Source organism: Cupressus sempervirens, chromosome 9, assembly GCF_028749045.1.
Source record: "Cupressus sempervirens isolate cs-2001-9-10 chromosome 9, ASM2874904v1, whole genome shotgun sequence".
NCBI lineage: Eukaryota > Viridiplantae > Streptophyta > Pinopsida > Cupressales > Cupressaceae > Cupressus > Cupressus sempervirens.
Genome location: NC_143126.1, coordinates 30,833,376 through 30,854,712, shown reverse-complemented (window position 1 = coordinate 30,854,712; position 21,337 = coordinate 30,833,376). Strand labels below are relative to the sequence as shown.

General features: G+C 32.0%; 1 protein-coding gene across 2 annotated transcripts in view; it reads left to right on the top strand.

Moving 5' to 3' along the window:
• LOC149537468 (homeobox protein knotted-1-like 7) overlaps nucleotides 1-21,337 on the top strand; it is a 63,000-nt gene that overhangs the window by 19,179 nt on the left and 22,484 nt on the right. For both annotated transcript variants that reach the window (XM_089798901.1, XM_089798900.1), the window contains one exon: nucleotides 15,529-15,649. In XM_089798901.1, coding sequence (XP_089655027.1) covers nucleotides 15,529-15,649 — 121 coding nt within the window. The remainder of the gene's footprint in view (nucleotides 1-15,528; nucleotides 15,650-21,337) is intronic.

The window sequence follows — 21,337 nt, the reverse complement described above, 5'->3', positions numbered from 1 at the left end:
TGTATTAAATTTAGGGTTTTGTTTAGTGGCCTATTGGAAAGGGTCATCACACATTACTACAAAATGATTTACGCTAAGCAACTGATATACCTCGGAAGTCAAACACAATGTACACAAGCCCAAGTTTTTACTTTGAAATTTCTACAAATTACTAATTGATTGTTGGTGCTAATTTGTACTTGCTTCAACTACTACCCTCGTGTCATTTAATTTATAGAAAAGGAAATCCACAAATTCTTAACCAATTGCCTTCTCTATTAAACTATCCTAGAAAGATGCCTTATCAAGCGTAAATACTTCTTCCCATATTATCCTTGAGTCATAGCTTTGGGAATCACAATAACAATAACAAATTAAAAAGGGTTAACATTATTTTCGCATGACATCATAGCTGTAGGAATTGTTATAACAAATATGTTATCTATCCTTTTTAGGTTGTCAATCTTGTGATTATTTCCCCTAGTTTTGTATAGACCAATATAGAGCTCAAGAAGGCAAGATCCTACAACACGTTGGTAATTTGTGAACCTTTCATCTAAGAGGTCTTGAGTTTGAGTCTACTCGAGATAAACACATAATAGTAATTAATCTTAACAAACAATAATAATAAATCTAGGATTCAATCCATTACCGATCAAAGGAAAAATATCGAGCTCAAGAAATATATGGATGACATTTTGGATTAATTTGGTGTTTGTGGGTAAAGGTGATTTGGCTAAGAAAATTTTAAAAGTAACTATAATTTTTTTTTATCTTTATTCAAACTACACATATGTTGTTTAAGAAAGGTGTGTATAAGTTTTTAGATATGGGAGCTATAAAAAATGAAAAAGAAATTTAATAATACTTCAAATTGAATTTACCTATCAAATTCTTAGCTACAAATAAGCTACATTGTACAATCTACAATGCTTCTCTGCGACAAACTAAGTTCTCCTCTCTTATAAGATTATTTTGTTAAAATTGATCATGACCTTTTGGATGTAGCATCATCCATTACATAACAAGAGTTCATGTAAAAAAAAAATTCCACCATTTAATATAGATGATATAATGAGTTCTTAATGGAAGTCTCCTTGTTTACTACAAAATAATTTCAGCTAAGCAACTAATGTACATTGGAAGTCAAAGAAAATATACACAAGCCCAATTTTTAGCTTGGAAACTTCTCCATTACTACTTGACTATTGGTGGGCATTTTCACTTGCTTCAACTAGTACCATTGTGTTGTTTATTTTATGGAAAAGGAAATTCACAAACACATGCTCCACTTTTGTATCCAATCCAATCATTGTGGTAGTTTATCTCCCTTTCTCTACTAATTGCCTTGCCTATGAAACAAATCTATGAATATGCCTTATCAAGGTTTAGTACTTCTCACCACATTGTCCTTGAGTCACTATTCTAGGAATTGCAATAATAATACAAATTAGTAGGGTTAGCGTTATTTTCAAATGACATCATATCACTAGGATTTGCAATAACAAATGTTTAAAGTTGCCAATCTTGTGATTATTTTCCTGATTCCTATAGACTAACATGAAGCTCAAGAAACATAAAGATCAAATTTGGATCTATTTGGTTTTAATGCAAAAGTCAAGGTGATTTGGGCAAGAAATTTAAGAAAGTAGTTACAAAATGTTAAGTTTTATTCAAAACTTCACAAATTGCCTTGCATTGAAGGATTAACAAACTAGACCACATACATAGTGTACTCATTGTCTCTTTAATTTTATGTTGGATTTTGAATATTTTTGTAGTGCTTGAGTTATTCTTTTCAGTGTTAATCATTCTTTGTTATTTTGTTGTTGGGGATTAGTCCTCACCATACCATCTTTGAATAATGTCAAATGATCCATTCTTCTAGAAATAAAAATGTTCAACATTACTTTCTAATGCCATTTATAATTCGTGGATTTGTAATAGTGCATATAGCATGAAATCTTATTTTCCAGGTTACCAATCCTACCAGTATTTTTCATGATACTTGATAGGCTAAATTAGAGAAAGAAATATATAAATGACATTTTAGATCAATTAGATGTTACCGTAAAAAATCAAGGTGCTCCGGCTAAGAATATTGAAAATTTGAATATGAATTTTGATGTTTATTCAACTCTACACACTCAGTCCACACTTTGCAACTCAAATTTAAAATTCTAAATTGTTGATTGATGCTCTTGTAATGCACAAATTAATATATTGACCCTTATTTATTTCAAATATGTTTTCTTTCAATTAAAATATAAAAAAATGATACCTATTAATTATTAAATATTTGTTTAGTATTAATATAATAAAAACAATCTATATTTAAAAGTGTTATATTACTACGTTTGAAAGTGTTATATTACTATGTTTGGAAAACAAATCCTATCAAATTTCAATTGATTTAACTTATATGAAGTATATTAATAAAATAAAATAAAATGATGTAAGAATTATTTTTTATATACAAGTTGTTAGCTAAGCATTGCGGTAAAAGCGACCAATAAACACGCCAAATTGGCCGTCTCTAGCAGGCATCGCCTCGCCCCACAAACCATGCCAAACTCCATTAACTAGTGGCGCACTTGTTTACTTTATAATCATTCCTTAACCAACCGTTGATTATTTTAAATAGCTTTGTCATCAACGTTTGAAAATATTGGATGCGGCATGAGATTCATTGTGCGCCATGATTAACTTCATAACTAATTTCTAAATATGTCACTGAGAGATAGGTTTTTCTGAGTTTACATTCTTTGTTTTTTAATTCTCTTTTGCATATTGTCCTCATAGGCAACAACCATTTGCGGAATGGGCGGGCTCATTCATGCATTTTACTGGTTTAACTATACAACTTTAACTGGAAGCACTAAACTTTCTCAATCATACAACTAAGCACGTGCATATTTGTGCCATATTTTATATGTCCGAAGATAAGGTTCAAGAAAGTTTTGTCGGCAAAGGACACTCTTCTTTTAGGTTGTTTGTTGTAAATTTCTATTTCTTAAACTGTCCCGCTAGATATGACGGTGTGCAAAGTTAACGAAGGATTGATATGTCACATCCTGCGATGCGTGCTTTTATTAAGTCTAAACGATCTTAGATATGATTAAGGTGCCGAGATTTTTAAATCGAATAAATGTATAGAAAAATTATAACATCAGCACTATTCAAACTAAACAGCCATACAACAAATTAAATGTTCGATGTTCTCATCAGCAAGACAAGAATATAAATAGCTATTAGGCAGAGGACATAGGACCATGCGAGGTAGGAATTCTGAATTTGAATAATCCTTTTAGCTGTCCGGAACAAATAAGGTTTTCTTTGTGCAAATGCAAAATTGATCCAAATGACTTGTGATCGTAATATGTTTGCATTCTTCGACATTTGTTTTGATGATGGATCATGGAGTACGATCTTAAATGTTGATGCAAAAAATTCTCACAATCTAATAATCATGGATTGTGGAAACTTACTTTCATTAAGAAATAAATTAGATAGAAAATTTGAGTAAAACCTTAAAAATCTAGGCTCCGTTTGGTTACGGGAATAAGAATACATATCTTGGAATTGTTATTCTAGAGTAGAAAATAAGAATACGTATTCCTATTCTTGTTTGGTTTGGTTAGAATTTCATGGGGAATTCAGGGACCCAAAAATTTATGTTTTCTTAAATAAATAAAATTGGAATAGGAATAGGAATATGTATTCCAATTCCACCTATTTAGGTGGAATTGCAAATGATCATTTATGGGCCAAAATTGGAATACGTATTCCTATTTACAATTTCGATTTGGTGCACACAAACAAAGAATTTGAAATTTTAACAATTTGCATATGCCTATTCCACTCATATTCCCATTGCCAAATAGACCCTAAGTAATTAAAAAATCTAAACAAACACTTGCTCTCGCATATACTCAACAAAATAAAATGTAGAATAATATTTGCCACAACAAATAATGAAAACAAAATGATCAAGAGGGCTTCCTTCCAACACAAAACATGATAAAAAATAGCAATTTTTTCCTCCTTCTAATGAATAGTCCAAAACATGTGTTTCATACTTTCAAATCTTTGACAAGAAGGGCATTTGATAGGTTGAACAATCATACACTTTAATCTGTCTCTAATAGCCAACTTAAAAGGATTTTCCAAGCCAAATTTGAGCAATAGCTTCAACCCTTGCCTTCTATATTTGATCGCTCAATTTTCCTATATCTTTTCATGTAATCAACATTTTAATTTTTGGTTCAATTTATAATTTTAATGCACACAACTTTAGAATACGTAAATAAATTATGTTTTTAAGAAACAAAAGAAATTAAACTTCAATAGCCATTATCAATCTTTCCAAACTTTACATTGTAAGGGAGAACATAGTTTCGTACCCAACTCCATTAGCACTAGAGATTTCAGAAAGAGTAAAATCCCTTTACAACTCTTCTTCATAATCTAAGAAGACTTTTAGAACATTGTCAAGATGCCCGATTAGAGTATTAAAATCTCAAGATCACTAAACCTACAAACACCATTCTTAAACAAATAAGAGGCCTGACTTGGGAAGGCAACAAGAAAGAGTTGACCACGATACTAAATTAATTAGTTCCATGAAATGGAAGAGGTCACAAAGTTGAAACCATGTTGCAAAGATAATTTTTTTAGCTCAAAAAATTTACTCACATGTTACCCCACCTTCCAAATTGAGTTTAAGGGAAAAGAAGTTTTTACATGGAAGAAGGGAGGAAGCAAAATCTAATCAAGACATCAAAATTCTTACCATTTCTTCTCGACTATAGCAATCATAATATGGCTATGGATAGAAATTTTATATGGTTCATCGCCAAACACAATCTCAACTATCCATTTCACTACTAGACAAAACCCTTGAGTTTTGGGGTCAAGTATGCTCAAATGATCTTTAGTCTTAGATCAAATACAATGCAACCATGAAATAACTATAAAACCATCTTGTTCATCCACTTAGACCGCAAAAATTGTTTAATGAGTTCAATTAAATCTTCATAACATTTATTGGAAGGCATCCAACCTGACGAATAATGTATATGAGAATCTATGAAAATTATATTATCCATTTGAATTTTGCTTTCAAATGACAAACAATATTTCCCCAAGTTTTTTTTGAAGTATTAGCTAGCAGCTAATAAAGATAGAGGGCTGACCCCAAAGAACTAAAGGGCTGAAGAATCAGCCAGAGGTTAATTTGCCCAAGTTGAAACATATTTCCCCAAGTTGAAACATGTTTACGTGTTAATTCTCTAATGAACCACTAGTACATCTTATAAAAAGGAACCCTTGGACAAAAAGAAATGCCCTGATAACATGTTTCCATTCATTAGGAGTTCATAGAGGCACACGATCATCTTCAACCATAAAAAAAATAGTTTTAGAATTTGTAAAATGAGTAAATAGTCATAAGGAATGAAAGTATCCTTAATCAATTCAGCTAATTATTATTTATTCAATAGATACCTGAGGGTATAAACTATAAGGACATATTTAAGAAAGGGGTTGAGGGATAACCTTGCTTGATAGAATGCTACAAGGGGAAAACATTAAACAAAGAATTATTGATAACTAGTTGATCATTTTCATCATTGAAGAACATATGGACGTGCTCACATGATTTGGGACAAAACCCCAACGATTACAAAATTTTCATGTTTTGTCATTAGATTTATTGAAATCAAAGGCGCCCATTTGTAGTCTAGGTAATAAAGGGTTTATGAGGCTATCCAACATCTATTAGAAGACATCAACCACAAAAGTAAAAGTTCCTAAATTTTGATCTATGAAATTTCAACTTACAAAAACAATTGAAATGCTAAGTATGCATCTTCATATGTTTCTTCCCTTGGATTCAATGTTAGTTCAACATAAGCTAGATATGGAATCAAATATGCTCATGACTCACTCTCAAACTCGAAGAAATGTGGTAGGCTAGTAAACAAGACAAGGGTGTACACTTTTACTTTACACCTACTTAAGTTATTGTATACTTGTCGGATATTGTACTTTAGGTTTCACCCCTAATTTAGGTATAGGCTAATCTCTAGACAAAATGCACTAAAGACAAAACAAAGTCAAACTTTTTTTTTTCCAGATTCACGAAAGTGTAGTGTGATTTATTTTTTCAAATTTTTTGTTGTTTTCGACTACAAACCATGCAGATCATGAAGATCAAGTGCTAAAATTTTCAGAAAAATCTATGATGTTTTTGATTTTTTGAAAATTAGTCAACCCTACAGTTTGTAAGGAGGATAGCTATGTCCAACAAGTAGATGCCTTTTTTTAGTTTTCCATCAATTTTCAAATCTCTAATTTTCAAATCTCTAATAATCTTTTAAAATTATATTGTATAGTCTCCATAAAAAGGACAATCAATGTAATTCTTTCAGCTTTCTTCATTAAAAAAAAAAAAAAAATGTAACTCCTTGATCTGATTAGATCAAAATCTAAAGAATTTGTTTGAAAATATTTAATATAATTTAATTATAACTCCAAATATACATTTTACATACATTATTATCAATTGTTAACTCCTAATTTATAATATTTAACATTTAACCTTTGGTAATTTCTTTTGTTAAACTGTCTCAATTATTATAAATTGAAAGCATACTCACATTAATACATTTATTCATGCAATTAAAACTGAATCAGAAACTCAAAACTGAAGAAATCCACATTCTAATTAATTCACAAGAGTACTGTTATGCTTCTCTTTAACTGTCTACTGTACTCATTGAGCTCTTTATAAACCTCTGGATAAAAGTCCGGACTTGTCGATGAAGAATTCAAAACAATGTATCGACCACACTCAATACCCAGAAAATTCTCTGATGTCTGCCACCAAGAAGATATCATTCTGATCGAGGACGCCAATCCATGATACGAAACATGACAGAGCCCTTAAATACTTGTTTTATTATTTTGTTTGTATATAAAATGAAACACTTCTAAAAACATACCTGTCGTTGCCGAGAAACAACAACAAACGTGGAATGTTAACTGCAGCGGTGAAATACATGTAAAAGACGGTAGGGAAGAGCTGCATTTGAATGGCATCAAATCTCCGCGTCAGATCCGTCCCGTCTTCCAATTCTCCGTACACAAGAGTGGGAAGGTGGGATCCATCGATATCATCTTTCTACATTTTTAAAGCCGCGCTGCACGGGAAATAAGAAACATCGAGGCAGCTGGGGCTCCACGCAGGATCGTAAATTAAAATTTGACGCTGTTTACACGTCGTTCTTGCTTTTTCAGAAAATAATTATAGTGTTTGTAATAGCTTAAAAAACGTATTAACACGATGAATCTCACAAATTTAAGTATACGCCTTAACTAGAAACGTGTTAAGATGAAGAATCTCATTAATTTATACATTTAACATTTACTAAAATCGATCATTTTAGTAGAATTCAGCTATTTCCACCCGTACAACAGAATGTTAGAAATAATTATAGTAGTGAAAACAAAGCCTAAAATTCGGCTACCAGCATAAATGACCGCTGAAGTTAAAATTGGAGCACGACAGCCTAGAAATGGCGTCGTTCCGTGGACTCTGACCTGTCACTATCAGAAGTTTACCGCCGGCGGGTTGTCAGGCACCGACAATAGACAGAAAAGTCAAAAGGAGCTGTCCTATCAAGATGCTTTGCTTACGTGGCATTCCGGACTCGTTAAAAAACGCGCCGTAGATCCTTCCCCTCAAATGGTCCATGCCTTGTGCGATCGACACGTGGTGTACGGTCTCGTGACTTGCAGGGACATGTCTGAAAACCATATTAACCATTAGAAGATGAAATTAAAACTTTAAAGTATGCAGTAAATCTAAAACAGGGACGGATTTGGGGTTTTGGGCGGGGAAAAGGGTTAGCTGAGAGAAGGTTCGCCATGGCTTTATCTCAAAGTTCAGGAGAAGAGAAGAGCCATTCAGCTCTTCTTCATCTCCATTCACCTGATACGGGGGATAGCGGAGAAGGAGGAGGAGGATTTGAAAAAGAAGGAGCTGATGATGCGCCGGGGTTGTGGCAGATCGCCAAATATAAGGCGGACATTCTTTCCCGCCCTCTTTATGAGCAGTTGTTGGCGGCACATGTGGCGTGCTTGCGTATAGCAACGCCCGTGGATCAGCTTCCCAGGATCGACGCCCAGTTGACGCAGGCACACCATGTTCTTTCCAAGTATTCGCTTCTCACAAATTCCGATAGCCTCGACGTTGACCAAAAGGAGATCGACCAATTCCTGGTTCGATTCGGTGCCCTTTTCCTGTTTTTCAAAGAAAAATAATATCCATCACTGTTAATCTGTCTCAGAATATCGCTTTTGGTTGTACCCTTAGGTGTGTTAACTCTGAAAATTAGTTTTTCTTGGCAAAGTTTTTCAGTACCTTTTGTTTGCTATCTCGATGCCTGTTAGTGTACGGTCATTTTTTTTCACTTCTTTTTAGTGTCAACTACACAAATTTAGTGTTTATTTTGCCTAAATAAAAGATTTACGGTGAACCGCAAACTAGTCTCTCGACCTAGTACTAGACACAGTGGTAAACAGAACTTCAATTTCATGGTGTTGTAAGCATGTGTTATTGTAGGGAGGTTTTAGATTTAATTGTGTAGCTTTAGGAGATTTTTTCTGTAACAAGTTAAATTGCAATGTTATTGTCGAAATTTAACTGTATAATTTTTGAATTAAATATATTTATTTATATTTAATAAATCAATTATACATTAACTTGAACAATAAATTTTGGAGGTCTATATAAAAATATTCAGGAAATTTTATTGGACGGGAGATTTTTTTTTGAAAATTCCAGTGTATAACAGCCTAAAAATATTTTACTGAATAGCCCCAGGTATAAGTTCATGCCCAGAAATTTAGAATTGAACCTTACTAATTTTAGACCAGGAGACAGAGAATTGCAGGATACTTTCACATCTGCCTAATCCCTTACCATTTATCAGTAGGCGGTTCTGCAGCGGCTATAGGCATGAAAAACGTCAGTCATAACAACTTCAATAGTTCTAATAAAAATTAACAGTTACTAAATTTATAATTGGTACCGTGGATTTTGAAATTTGCCTCATAACATGACAAAATTTAAAGTACGGTCCACTGATCATCAATTAGCAGCGCTGGTTTAGGCATTTAATTGCAAAATGAACATAAAGTGTGGTACAAATCACTGACACCGGTCGTACACATTTATGGCGGACGGCTGCTGAGCCTGAAATCATTTCTGGCTGTCGGCAGTTGAACTGCAACATATACTGTAATTAATCTACTCTTTAAGCCTTTATACCATTCTGTTGACTGTGTCTTGGTTCAGTTGCCACTTCCAAGTTATTTCAAATGCACGATCTTTGAGGGAATTTTCTAGTTCAGTTGGTGACACTAACAAGTAAAGTGCATTCATCCACCATTGTATTAAATATAGGTAGTAGCGGTCTTTTATTTTTTCTTGGTTGAGTTTTGGTGAGAACATCGCTAAATTCCACTACTATTGTCCGCATTACTGGAACAGTGGCACTCGAAAAGAAATGCGGTTTTTTTTCTGCCTAGTGAATTCTCGTATAACATACATTATAACAGGGCGGACACGCTACTAAAAAAACATCCTAAATACCAGCCAAAAGTTCAAACAGTACAGAGGTTTACCCCGCCCCAAAAATCTCAGCTTAATTCAATGAGGTTGCATCTGTCAAAGTTTACAATGGAATAAGTTTCGGTGTTGTATATATATGTGTATCTAATTGCAGTTCAAATTTCTTTCCCCAGTTGACCCCTATGGTTTTATTTTTTTAAAGCTTAACACAAATTTTAAAAATATCTTACACCGAGGCTGGGGTGTGTTTTGTTTGAGAATGGACTAAACGTAGTCTGTAGCCTGATTTTAGTCGGGACAAATTGAGGTAAGCTTATCCTACCTTTATTAGCTTTTCTTCATTTGGATAGGTTATAAAAAGTTGTATTGTTTTGTTGAGAGGTGTTTCATTGTTAATATATATTTTAAAAGAAATTAAAATTATGAACACAAAAGTATAAGCAACATAATTAATTATAAAAAAAAAAAATATTTTCAAATAAAATAGATTAATGTGAAATAAACATTATCATTATTAGTTTTGATAAGTTTGGTAAAGTAAATTAGTTTATTGTTGATATCAATTTTCAATATTGAAATATTGATGCTTTTTCAAAAATGAAGTGAGAAACAATTGTATTAAAATTTTGAATTCTACAAATGAATAAAAATAAGCTTTAGGGCCTGTTTGGTTTGTGGAAGATGACGAGAATTGGCTTTTTTCATAATTTAGATTTGAAAACAATTATGTATGTTTCAAATTGGAAAAATGGAATTACAATAGTAGACTTCTAATTTTGTCTCAAAACCAGGGTATTAGACTTCCTGGTAGCAACTAGGAATAAAATCAAAACATGGTTATGCTTTTTGAGGAGTAAAGGTAAAGGTAAGGTGGTTTTATAGTCCACGACACTATGCCATAGTTTTTGGGTTTACATATGGTGACAGTGATATGGGACTACCTCGTACTCTTTTTCGAGAGGCGCTTGGCGCTACAAACGAGGCGTACATACCCTACCCCCCAGTGGGATTTGAACTTGTGACCTCTCTTTCAAGAGTACAAGTTCTCCACCACTAGGCCAACTCAGGCTGTACAAAACAATTAGATTCGACTATTTTTTGGAGTCTACCTTCAACTCCAAGCTTACACATAAAAATGTATCTTTCCACTCATCTTTTGAGTGAAACAAATGGTACAAGTAAAATCCCAAAAATAGGAATGAAGATTTGCAAAACCTTGATTTGGCTGAATCGAGATTTGTAGAAATCTTAAATTCCACGAACCAGATAGACCCTTAATGAAGCATTATAGGGGGGGAATATAGGACTTTCTAGACCTCGTTGTGTAGTAAGAAATATAAAGGCCTATCTAATTATTGCCACTTTAGAGAAATTGACTCATGATATCAATAATAAAGTAAAGGTCTAAATCTTCCTTTTTGACCTTCAAGTTTACTACTACTTTGTGGGGTGTTTCCTAGTCTTGAGCTATTCCTTATACAATGGTCTTTGTGCAATGTTGCTTTGTGGGGTGTTTGCTAGCCTTCTGCTAATTCTTATACAATGATATTTGTGCAATTTTTTTCTCAATGAACCTAGGCATATAATTAGCATAGTACTGTCTCTATGTTTATGGGGGTTCTTTTAGATGCAAGAGTGGAAGAAGAGATGGTGAGAATGTAGCATAATCTTTCTTTAAAGGACTTGTACTTGTACCCTTTTAAGTAAATTGAATAGCTTGAAATATTTATTTTTGTTATATATTGATAACTAAGTCATTTTCACAATTTTTTTATCAAACAAAATCTAATACTATGAATCTTCTTTTATAATTTAAGATATATTCAACATTAATATATAATTATGAAAAAATATAATGACCAATAATTCAAAAATTGAAACACGTCACATTTCCTCCTAATATAATATGTCATGAACAAAATATTTTATTATTGTTTTTTTTAAACCTTGTGCTTGAGATAATAAGTTTCATTAATATTACTTTTAAATAGAATATAATAACATTCATATTTAATTTAAATTTTATTGTTTGTAGAGATTATAGTTAATTAATTTTTAAAAATTATTTTGCAAATTAATAAATTATAGTACAGGAATATTTGTCTTACAAGGTTTGTATCTTGAAATTTTGACATATTTTGAATTATATATATAGTAGAAGATAAATAGTTGTAAACAAACCTTTAGTGTATTTGCAAAGGAATTTTTATTTATTTTTGCTGGATTTGGAGTAGTTCATTGCAAATTGTGGTAGGTTAGATTGTAAAAAGTGGTGGCATGGTAAGTAATTTGATTCATATTAAATACATTTCTCTGTGTTGAACATATTAGAAATATTTTCAATTGGTTTTGTTAGAATAAAAATTCGTAGATAGTTCCAAAACAGATGGGTTCAAGTTTTACATTAAAAATTGATGTCTATAGTGAATAATAATTAGAAAAGAATTAAGCATATTATTCATTTTTTTTCCTTTCAAATTTTTTATATTGTTGATTTGTTTAAATGTAGTTGTAATGTTCATTGTGGAAAGTTGGGTTGTGAAAACTAGTGGTACTAAAGGTAATTGGGTTCATACCAAATGCATTTTGCTTTGTGTTCAACATACTAGAAATATTTTTAAAGTCCATTTTAACCAAATCAAAATTTGTTTTTAGCTTAAAAAAATGAATTCAAGTTTTAGATTTAAAAAGTGACACTCTAGTGAAACATATCCTTGAAAAAAATGGAATTTTTAATTAAGTTTGAATTAGATTGATAGAAAAGTGTATCACAGACCTTTAAAGTTGAAATATAAATATAATGTTTTTAAAATTTAATCTTGACATTAACATTGATAGGTTTTTTAAAACAATAATCTTGATGAAACTTACAAAATTGAACTTGATGTGAACATTATAGTACTACTCAATTGTATTATAACTATTAAAAATGGGAAAATTTTGAAGAGTCCAATTTTTGAATCAATAGTTTTGGGTTTAGATTGTGTATGATCTTTGTTTCAATATGAGTTGCGTAAAATAAAGAGATGTGACTCATATTATTTTATGCATCTCTTGTTTATGAGCTTTTTTTACATCAACATTTTAATATGAGTTAATATGAGTTGCATAAAATAAAGAGATGTAACTCATGTTATGTTATGCATCTCTTTCACTTGCATCCTGATCGATCCAAAACGTTGATATAAAAAGCTTGCACTCAATCTAAACCAGAAACTATTTGTTCAAAATTCTAATAGATTGTGGAAAATTGATAACACTCAATCCAATTTTGAACATAATTTAACACTAAATTGAATTCATACTATAACATCTAATATATATTAATAAAAACATAAAAGATTATTCCACCTTTCACTAACCATAAAATCAAACAAAATAAAGATTCCATCTTATATGTATTATCTTAATACTTCTGCAAATTAATGTATAGCTTATTAAATTTTAGAGGTTAGAAAAATTAAATTGGTAATTTGATATACATTTTAAATCTTAACTCAATTTTCAAAGAATTTGTAGACATATACATAAATATTATCATTTCTATTTCAATAGGAAAAGATTCCTAAAACATTAGATAATATTATACTAATTAAGCAAATTTCGAATGACTCTTATGTCAATGTATATTATAACAAATATTTGTGAGCAAAATGAAAATTTTCTAATGTAGGACATGTTTAGATTAAAATCTGAAAGGAGAAGTTCTAATGGAAGATGTGCCCATATTAAATTCTAAGATGCAAGAGATATATGTAAGATTCTATGATAGGCAAGGGTTCAACTATGATAGGATAACAATTAGCAATATGGAAGAAGTATGTGTAGGAACAATTATAAGGAAAAGTAGATTATAGATGTTGAAAATCTATATTATGTAAGATGTGGATTAGAGAGTTGCTAAAAAAATACATAATCAAACAAGAGTTCAACCATAATAGAAAAACAAGTAGCAATGAAGAATTATCTATAGAAACAATTAAACATTCTATAGATTAGGAAATTGTCAAATTAACAAATCTTCAACAAACAAATTTATGCACAAATCTGTTAATAGAATAAAATAAACTTTTCGCAGATTCTTTAAATAATTTCTTTTTAAAAATACATTCTTAAACAATATTTTACAATCAAATTTATTTTTTACAATAAGAAAATAAGCATATTTTTATTTTTGTTAATTTTAAAAAAATATCATTTAATTAAATAACCATTGACGATCAAATTTAGTTTAAAAAATTAAACAATGTAATAAAAATAAAACAAATGAACTTATATTTTAAACAGCTTTTATAATTACCCATCTTTTCGCATCCTTTAAAAAAAGCACATTACTGTCAAGCTATACCATATATCTGAACAGTTTTATAAATTATACCAACAGTCTGAACAATTTTATTATTAGCCAAGAAGTTTTACCTATTGTCTAGACTCTAGACACTATACGTGTCAGAGTTCCTGACAGATAGCTAGTGATATTACCATTCCCATCGGCTTATGTTTACTATTATTTTGAAGAATGACGCTCTTTCCTTTTGGAGATTCTTTGTACACCCAAACGAATTTCTGGTATTGTCTTTGGAGTAGCTGCTGCAACTTACTAACAACATTTTGATGTATGAGAGTTTGATAGTGATTGTTGTATTTCTAACAATCAGATGACAAACTCAATCATAAATATATTCTTTTAGTGCAACAGCCATCCTGACTATTTAACAATTCCAATTATAAATTCGTGGTTGCCACATTTAAAATTATATTAATTCCAACTGCCTTCCTTTCTTTAACTCTTGAAGTAATGTGCCATGCTTAACATTTTTGGAAATTCTTGTAGACACCATGAAAGTAATTTCTATAATTTTTTTCATCCATTTTGTATGTTAACTTTGAGACATTATACTGAGATGTTTGAGATTTGCATTCATTCTCTCCTTGTACCCTATATAAAACACAGATTTAGAAGTCTCAATGCTCAAGTCTGTTGCGACTTCCTCTATGCTACTTTTGATCTACACTGTCACATTTCAGTTTTTTAAGATTGATTCTTGTATTTTTAAGAGATTTTAGACAAACGAATCTTGTTTTCTTTTAATTCTCATCTAATGATCAAGTTTGCATCTTTCATTGATTATTATAACTAATCCATTCCACATCCCTTTTATTGTCTTTGTTTCATCTATTTGAAAAAGTTCATTGCTATTTGAACTTAATTTCTTTGTCTTTTTTTAACTTTCAATCAATGATCAACAATCAAATGAGTTAGTGGCTTGAGTAGATTTATTTTCAGCTCTTTTATTTCAACAAAAAATTATTCATTTTTTATTTCTAAAATTAAAACTAATACTAAATCAAGAAAGAAATTAAACTTTAAAAATATGTTAACTTTGATTATTTAACACGTTTAATCTAAAAATCAAACCTTAATTTATAATATTTAAACCATCTACTAATACAGTCAAAATATTCGAGACATCAAAAATTATGCTACAACTATTTCTAACTTTTATTTAAAAAGACTATATTAAAATATAATTAAAAATGTATTCACAACTTCTTAAACAGGAAAACAAATCTTGAAAGTTAAAAACTCAACTTAATTTTCTTATACCTATCTTATTTAACTCGATTTACTACACCTAAACACACATTTTGTGTATGTTGTTTTTATTGAAAACATGTATCTTAATAATTTGGCTCAACACTTTGCCCTACGCATAGTAAAACATTAATTAAGTGCCCTGATGTCGTCTCTCCAAATTTGCAAGCTCATTGCTGGCTCTGATGCATGTTTCACGGAATTCCTACTTTAATGCTTATAGTTTATGTTTGATACGTAATTATATTTAGCGGTCTAGCTTAATTATTGTTCTTTTTGGTGCTTATTGGATGGATGCATTTTTGTTGCATTGTAGACGCACTACGTTTTTCTGCTTTGCTCTTTTAAGGAGCAACTGCAGCAGCATGTTCGTGTTCATGCGATGGAAGCAGTAATGGCTTGCTGGGAGCTCGAGCAGTCTCTTCTCAGTTTAACAGGTATGAGAAATTATGCACAGGAAAAAAAGAACACGCTTGTTTCTGATATGCTTTGGTGAGTTATCTTTGAAAAACGGCTTCATTTCACATGAGTTATACTAAGTGTAGAAATATATGTTTATTGAAATTCTGACGAGGCATGAGAGATTTGCACCTATTAACTTGATGGTTTTGGGAATCTTTCTTTCCTTGGAAGTGTCACAGTTTGGCAAGCGGTAAGACTCTGTGCAATTTCAAGATGTCGGCGGTTTTCTTCCCTTAAGATTCCTGTCTTGCTTTCATGTATTGTTTGATATGTCACGAATAACCACAACAGATCAAGTTGCATTTCTTTGAACCTTATTATAATCTTCTGTTATGCTTCACTTTTGGTCATTAGTGAACGATTACGTCATCTGAAGTAGAGTTAGATATTTATTCAACACGATCATTCTTTTTTCTTGACTCGTATCAATCAATGTTCTTTATAGGTCAGTAACAACCCTAACAGATCAACTAATATCTTTATTTGAACATTGGAGCATCCTTAATGTTTTTCTAATTATTACGGAAGACTTATATAATTTGAAATAGGGCCGATATTGATTTACATAATTTCTTTTGTTTTTAGAACTCCTCTATTCCTTTAATGCACCATTTGATAGGTCAATAATAACCACAACAGTGTAAGTTATGTATTTCATTGAAACTTGGAGCATCCTTAGCTCTTCTTATTGGTCAATGGTAAACAATCACATTACTTGAAATAACGCTGGTATTCAATCTTCATGACTTTGTTTGTTGTAAGCACTGCTTAGACCTTCATGTGAAAGCTGATTAAAAGCATAATTGTCATTCATTACCTTAATGCATTTTCTACAATTTAGTCTAAATTTTGTAAGGTAAATAATTTTCAATTTTTTTGACCTCAAACAAGATGATTTGAATTATCTTTTACAATTTGTGATCCCTACAACTTTTCAAGTCAAATTCTCATTGATGGAAACCTTAGTTACCGATTCTGGCTTGGAAGCTGAGATGGAGCTGAGTGACCTATGGATACAACCCCTTGACATGCATTTGAGCACCCATGATGTGCTTCGATTGGCATCACCCGAGCCTAGGGTCTAAAAAGACGTTTTTTTCTTAGAAAAAAAACACTTAAAGCACATTAAAACATTTTCTATTTACATTTCTTCCCCCCCTCCCCCTGACCCTGAAAGAGGCCATTCCATTATTTCCCATGTCATTGTGGTTGCAGCTAGGCTCTCTTCTCATTTGGTCTCCATTTTGGCATTTTTAAGAAGGTGATTGTTTTTGAAGAGGATCTTTTGTGGGGTGAGGGTATCTTTCAGAAAGGATTTTTTAGCATCAAATATAAGCATTTAATCCCATTCCTAGTCCTTTAATGATTTTTTTAAAGATTTTGATGAATATTTCAATTTTGAGAAGAGATTTTTCAAGTGTTTTTTTCATTTTAAAAAAAAAAAGAAATAAAAAACGAGTTTAGCTTTCTATTTTAGTATTTTTGTATCATTGTTTTGCACTTGTATGCTTGATGTTAATAGTTTTTTTTTTCTAATTTGAATTTATTTAATTCCTTATTATAGCGAGAAATTAGATTGTATTGTGCAAGAATGACTCCCACCTTAGTCAAAGTTCATTGGTTAAAGGTGGCCCATATCTTTGGAAGTGTAATTATTGTCAAAGTAACAAATACAAATCATTCAATAGTTTGTATTCTGGGTGAAACTTCATTTTATGGGCCCTTCTACAATGGAATGACAATGTGCAAAGGCACAGATGGGAAGGGGATGTCTAATGCACTAATAGCTTCATATGTAAAAGGAGGTTGTGGATAAATTGGTTAAAAGATCAAAAAAAGTTTTTATCAACCTTCACTCAAAAAGAAAAAAAAATGCAATTATCCAGTGAACCAATTGTATCCTCCAAACATCCATTTTTGCAAGTACATGTATCAGGAGAGGAAGAGGAAGAAGTAGAAATTACCACTTGCAAAAGAGGCCCATTGGACACTGCATTTAAGATGAAGGCAAGAGAGCTTGTTGATCAATAAAGCAGTAACTCATTACATGATGTTGGAAGGAAATGGTGGCAGCCATCAATAAAACATTGACTAATAACACAAGACCCGGGTATGAAAAGGTGCATAACAGTCTATTGCGAAAAGAGAAGACTTGCGTAGAGAAAGCTATTCAACCAATTAGAAATTCTTGAAAAACTTCAAGTGTTTCCATTGTTTCCAATGGATGAAAATATACAAAAAATTGGCCATTGATTAATGTGATTGCTGTGTCACCTAAAGGGACAATCTTTTAAAAGGCAGTTGATTGTGAGGGGAAGTGAAAGATTCGTGGTTCATGTTCAAAATTCTCATAGAGATTGTGGGTAGTAAGAATGTGGTCTAGGTGATTATAGACAATGCCAAAAATTATAGGGGTGCAGGTGCTTTAGTTGAGGGTTGATAAGACCATATTTTTTGGACACCATCCACTGTACACTCCCTAAACTTGGTCATACAACAAATTGGCACTCAAATAGATTGAGTGATGCAAATTTACCAAGGGGGGAGGAGATACAAATGTTTGTGATGAGCTATCACATGTCAAAATTGATATTTAGGTCATTCTCCCTATTGGAGTTTTTGAAGGTAAATTGTTAATACTAATTATAAATTTTCTGTTTAATTTGAATAAGTTTTATGTCACGTTTAGTAATCAAATTGTAGATATCTTTTCTTAATATTTATTGACATATTGTTATTAACTTCCTTAGGTGGTTGAAACCGGATTTGGTAGCAGTGGGCCCAACGTCCTTCACTGGATTTGCGACGTGGTTTAACAACCTCTTGTGTCTTCAATAAGTCTAGTGGTTGTATCGGGCATGGACATGTTGATCTTTTGGTGCAATGACAACCCTAGCAGTTAACAAGTGGTATTAGAGCTTGGTCACAAGTTTGATTCTTTGCACGCTTCGATGAGTAATGCTAGGAGGGGATCTTTAGTAGTGGGCTAGTGTTTGCAAGATTTGTGAGATGGTTTAACAATCTCTTGTGTCTTCTATAAGTGTAGGGGTTGTATTGGGCATTGACAAGTCATTCTTTTGATGAAACAAAAACCCTAGCGATTAACACGATTTGCATATCATACTATTGTTATAAGATGACTTGTCAAGGTGCAAGGGACATTAAGCCAAATGGTTATTTCTAGCCTATGGTATATGCAAGACTTCAAATTCAGAGAGGGTCCAAAAGGTAAAGACATTAATCTTGGATGATAGTTGGTGGGCTCGTGTGCAATTTGTATTAGATTTCATGGACCGTATCATGACTATGCTCCACTTTGCTAATACAGACTAACTTTGTTTGTGGGATGTCTATGATGCAATGGATACACTAGTGGAGAAGGTAAAACTTTCCATACAAACACATGAGAATGTCCCCGCACAATTTGAAGCCTTAAGAAATTAGCTAGAAATAGTCATTCATCATTGTTGAGAAAAAATGACCACCCCATTGCACCGCCTCATATATGTCTTATCTCCAAGGTACTATAGTGAGGAAATACTTGTTATGCAAATAAAGTATGCAGATGAAGAAATTGCTAGTGGGTGCTACAAAGTTTTTTTTACTCTCCTAAGATGATGACATGCACAAAAAAGTTATGACAAATATATCATAGTCCCATTGTAATAAAGGACCAAAATGACATGGGAGTTACCACATGGTGGTATCTCTATGGTCAACTATTAAAGGCATCTACAACCTTTTGCAATCAAAATCTACTCACAAGCAAGTTTTTTTTGTTTGTTTACAACTTGTATTCTACAATTCCTTAAATTGCTTTTCATTTTTATGTTTACTTTAATGTTGTGAACATTGTCCAAGTTGCAAGTTCTTCTGTTGGTGAACAGAATTGGAGTACTTACTCCTTTATCCACTCAGTGAAGCATAATCAACTGGGTTAAAAAAATGATGAGGACTTGGTTTGCATTCATATCAACTTGCATCTTTTGTCATGTAAAGAGGATCACTACAAGGAAGGGGCAATCAAGCTTTGGGATGTAGAACCTAAGTGTGTGAACTTGGATGCAATGATTCAAGATCTTACTACAATCATGGTTGATGATGTTGATGACATCCTGGTGTATAATGCATCTAGCACAGGTGAAACCATTTTCAGTTTAAATGATTTTGAACTTGCAACAGTTGGAGGAATTAGAGATGATGAAGATTTTTTTTGTGAATCCATATGACTCTAATTCAGATTGATGAACATTGAATCTCAAACTATATTTGGATTTTGTAATTGTAACGATTTTCTGATTTGTATCCAAAACCTCTCCAAAGAATTTCATGCATCCACGAATTTGTTTCTCACATCCGCATCTGTATCCACAATCAAATCGACAACTAAGATGGAAACAATCCCACACAAAAATCCTCTAATACCAATCAAATGGTTCACACCCACACCTACACATACTATGGCATCAAACAATACCAAATTTGTGCATGCAAAAAGTATTACAGTGAATAAACAGATTGAGTAATAACCAAGAAATTGATAACCCTCCCTCTTGATGTCAGTGTTTCCCAAAATCATGAACTAAAACCCGCTATTTCTGTCCTCATGACAACAAAGAGCCTAAGACATAAACAAAAAATAAAATAATAGAAAAGATAGGAATACGACACTTCGGAAATTTAACAAAATTTTATTGTTAGGTTAATCTTCAAATATATATCTATTAGAACTGCATAATGTTTGATTCCCTTTTAGGAATCATATTTTCATTTGATCCAATACATAGATTTGCAAACAACAAAACTACGTGACACATTCATCTCTATTTGTTGTTGGCTTTTGCATGTCCTCCTTTTCTAATAGACAACTCTTCCCTTCAAATAATGTTTCTTTTTAACTCCACTTGAACCAATTCAACTTCCTAAAGTTTACAACTTTTATTATATCCACCAAGGAGGTTGTTGAGAAACCATTTAATTTCCATCAACGAACAAAAATCAACACAAATTGTTTTTCCAATCTTTTCTCCTCTTTTATCATTGCAATGACATGAAGTCTACATTGACACGGTTGATCAATATTCTTATCACTATATTTCCAAGAACTCCGTATTAGCATTTAAGAACCAACCAAAATTGAACAAAAGAAAACCAAAACTTGGCAAGAGTGGGATGCTTGTGCATTTGACTCCCTAGGGGATAAAAGAGAGCACGTACTCTTGTACATGGGTTCACCAACTTCTCATTCCTTTCTTTCTCTTTTCCCAACTTTGCTGTGTAGTAGCTGCAATATTGCTTCCACTTTGTTGCTCACTTCTTTGTTCCATTCTCGTGAGATTGTTACCATTGTTTACCATTTTTCTCCAATCCCTTCTCATCCATTAATCAGCATAAACCTTCATATGAAAATTTAAGACTTCCATGTCCTCAAACCTACTCTCCCCATACATTGGCATTCCAATATCATCAATATCTATTACATTTGCACTTACTATCACATCTTCTTCCTCTATCAACCTTTCTCTTGTAATGTCCTTCATCAATTCATTCTCCGCTACTTCATCCGTTTTGGGTTTCACAATATCCATAGACAAACTTCTACACTCTATTCCATCTTTCCTCTTTGTTGCAACAATTTCTTCACCCTTGGATGTAATCTTCCT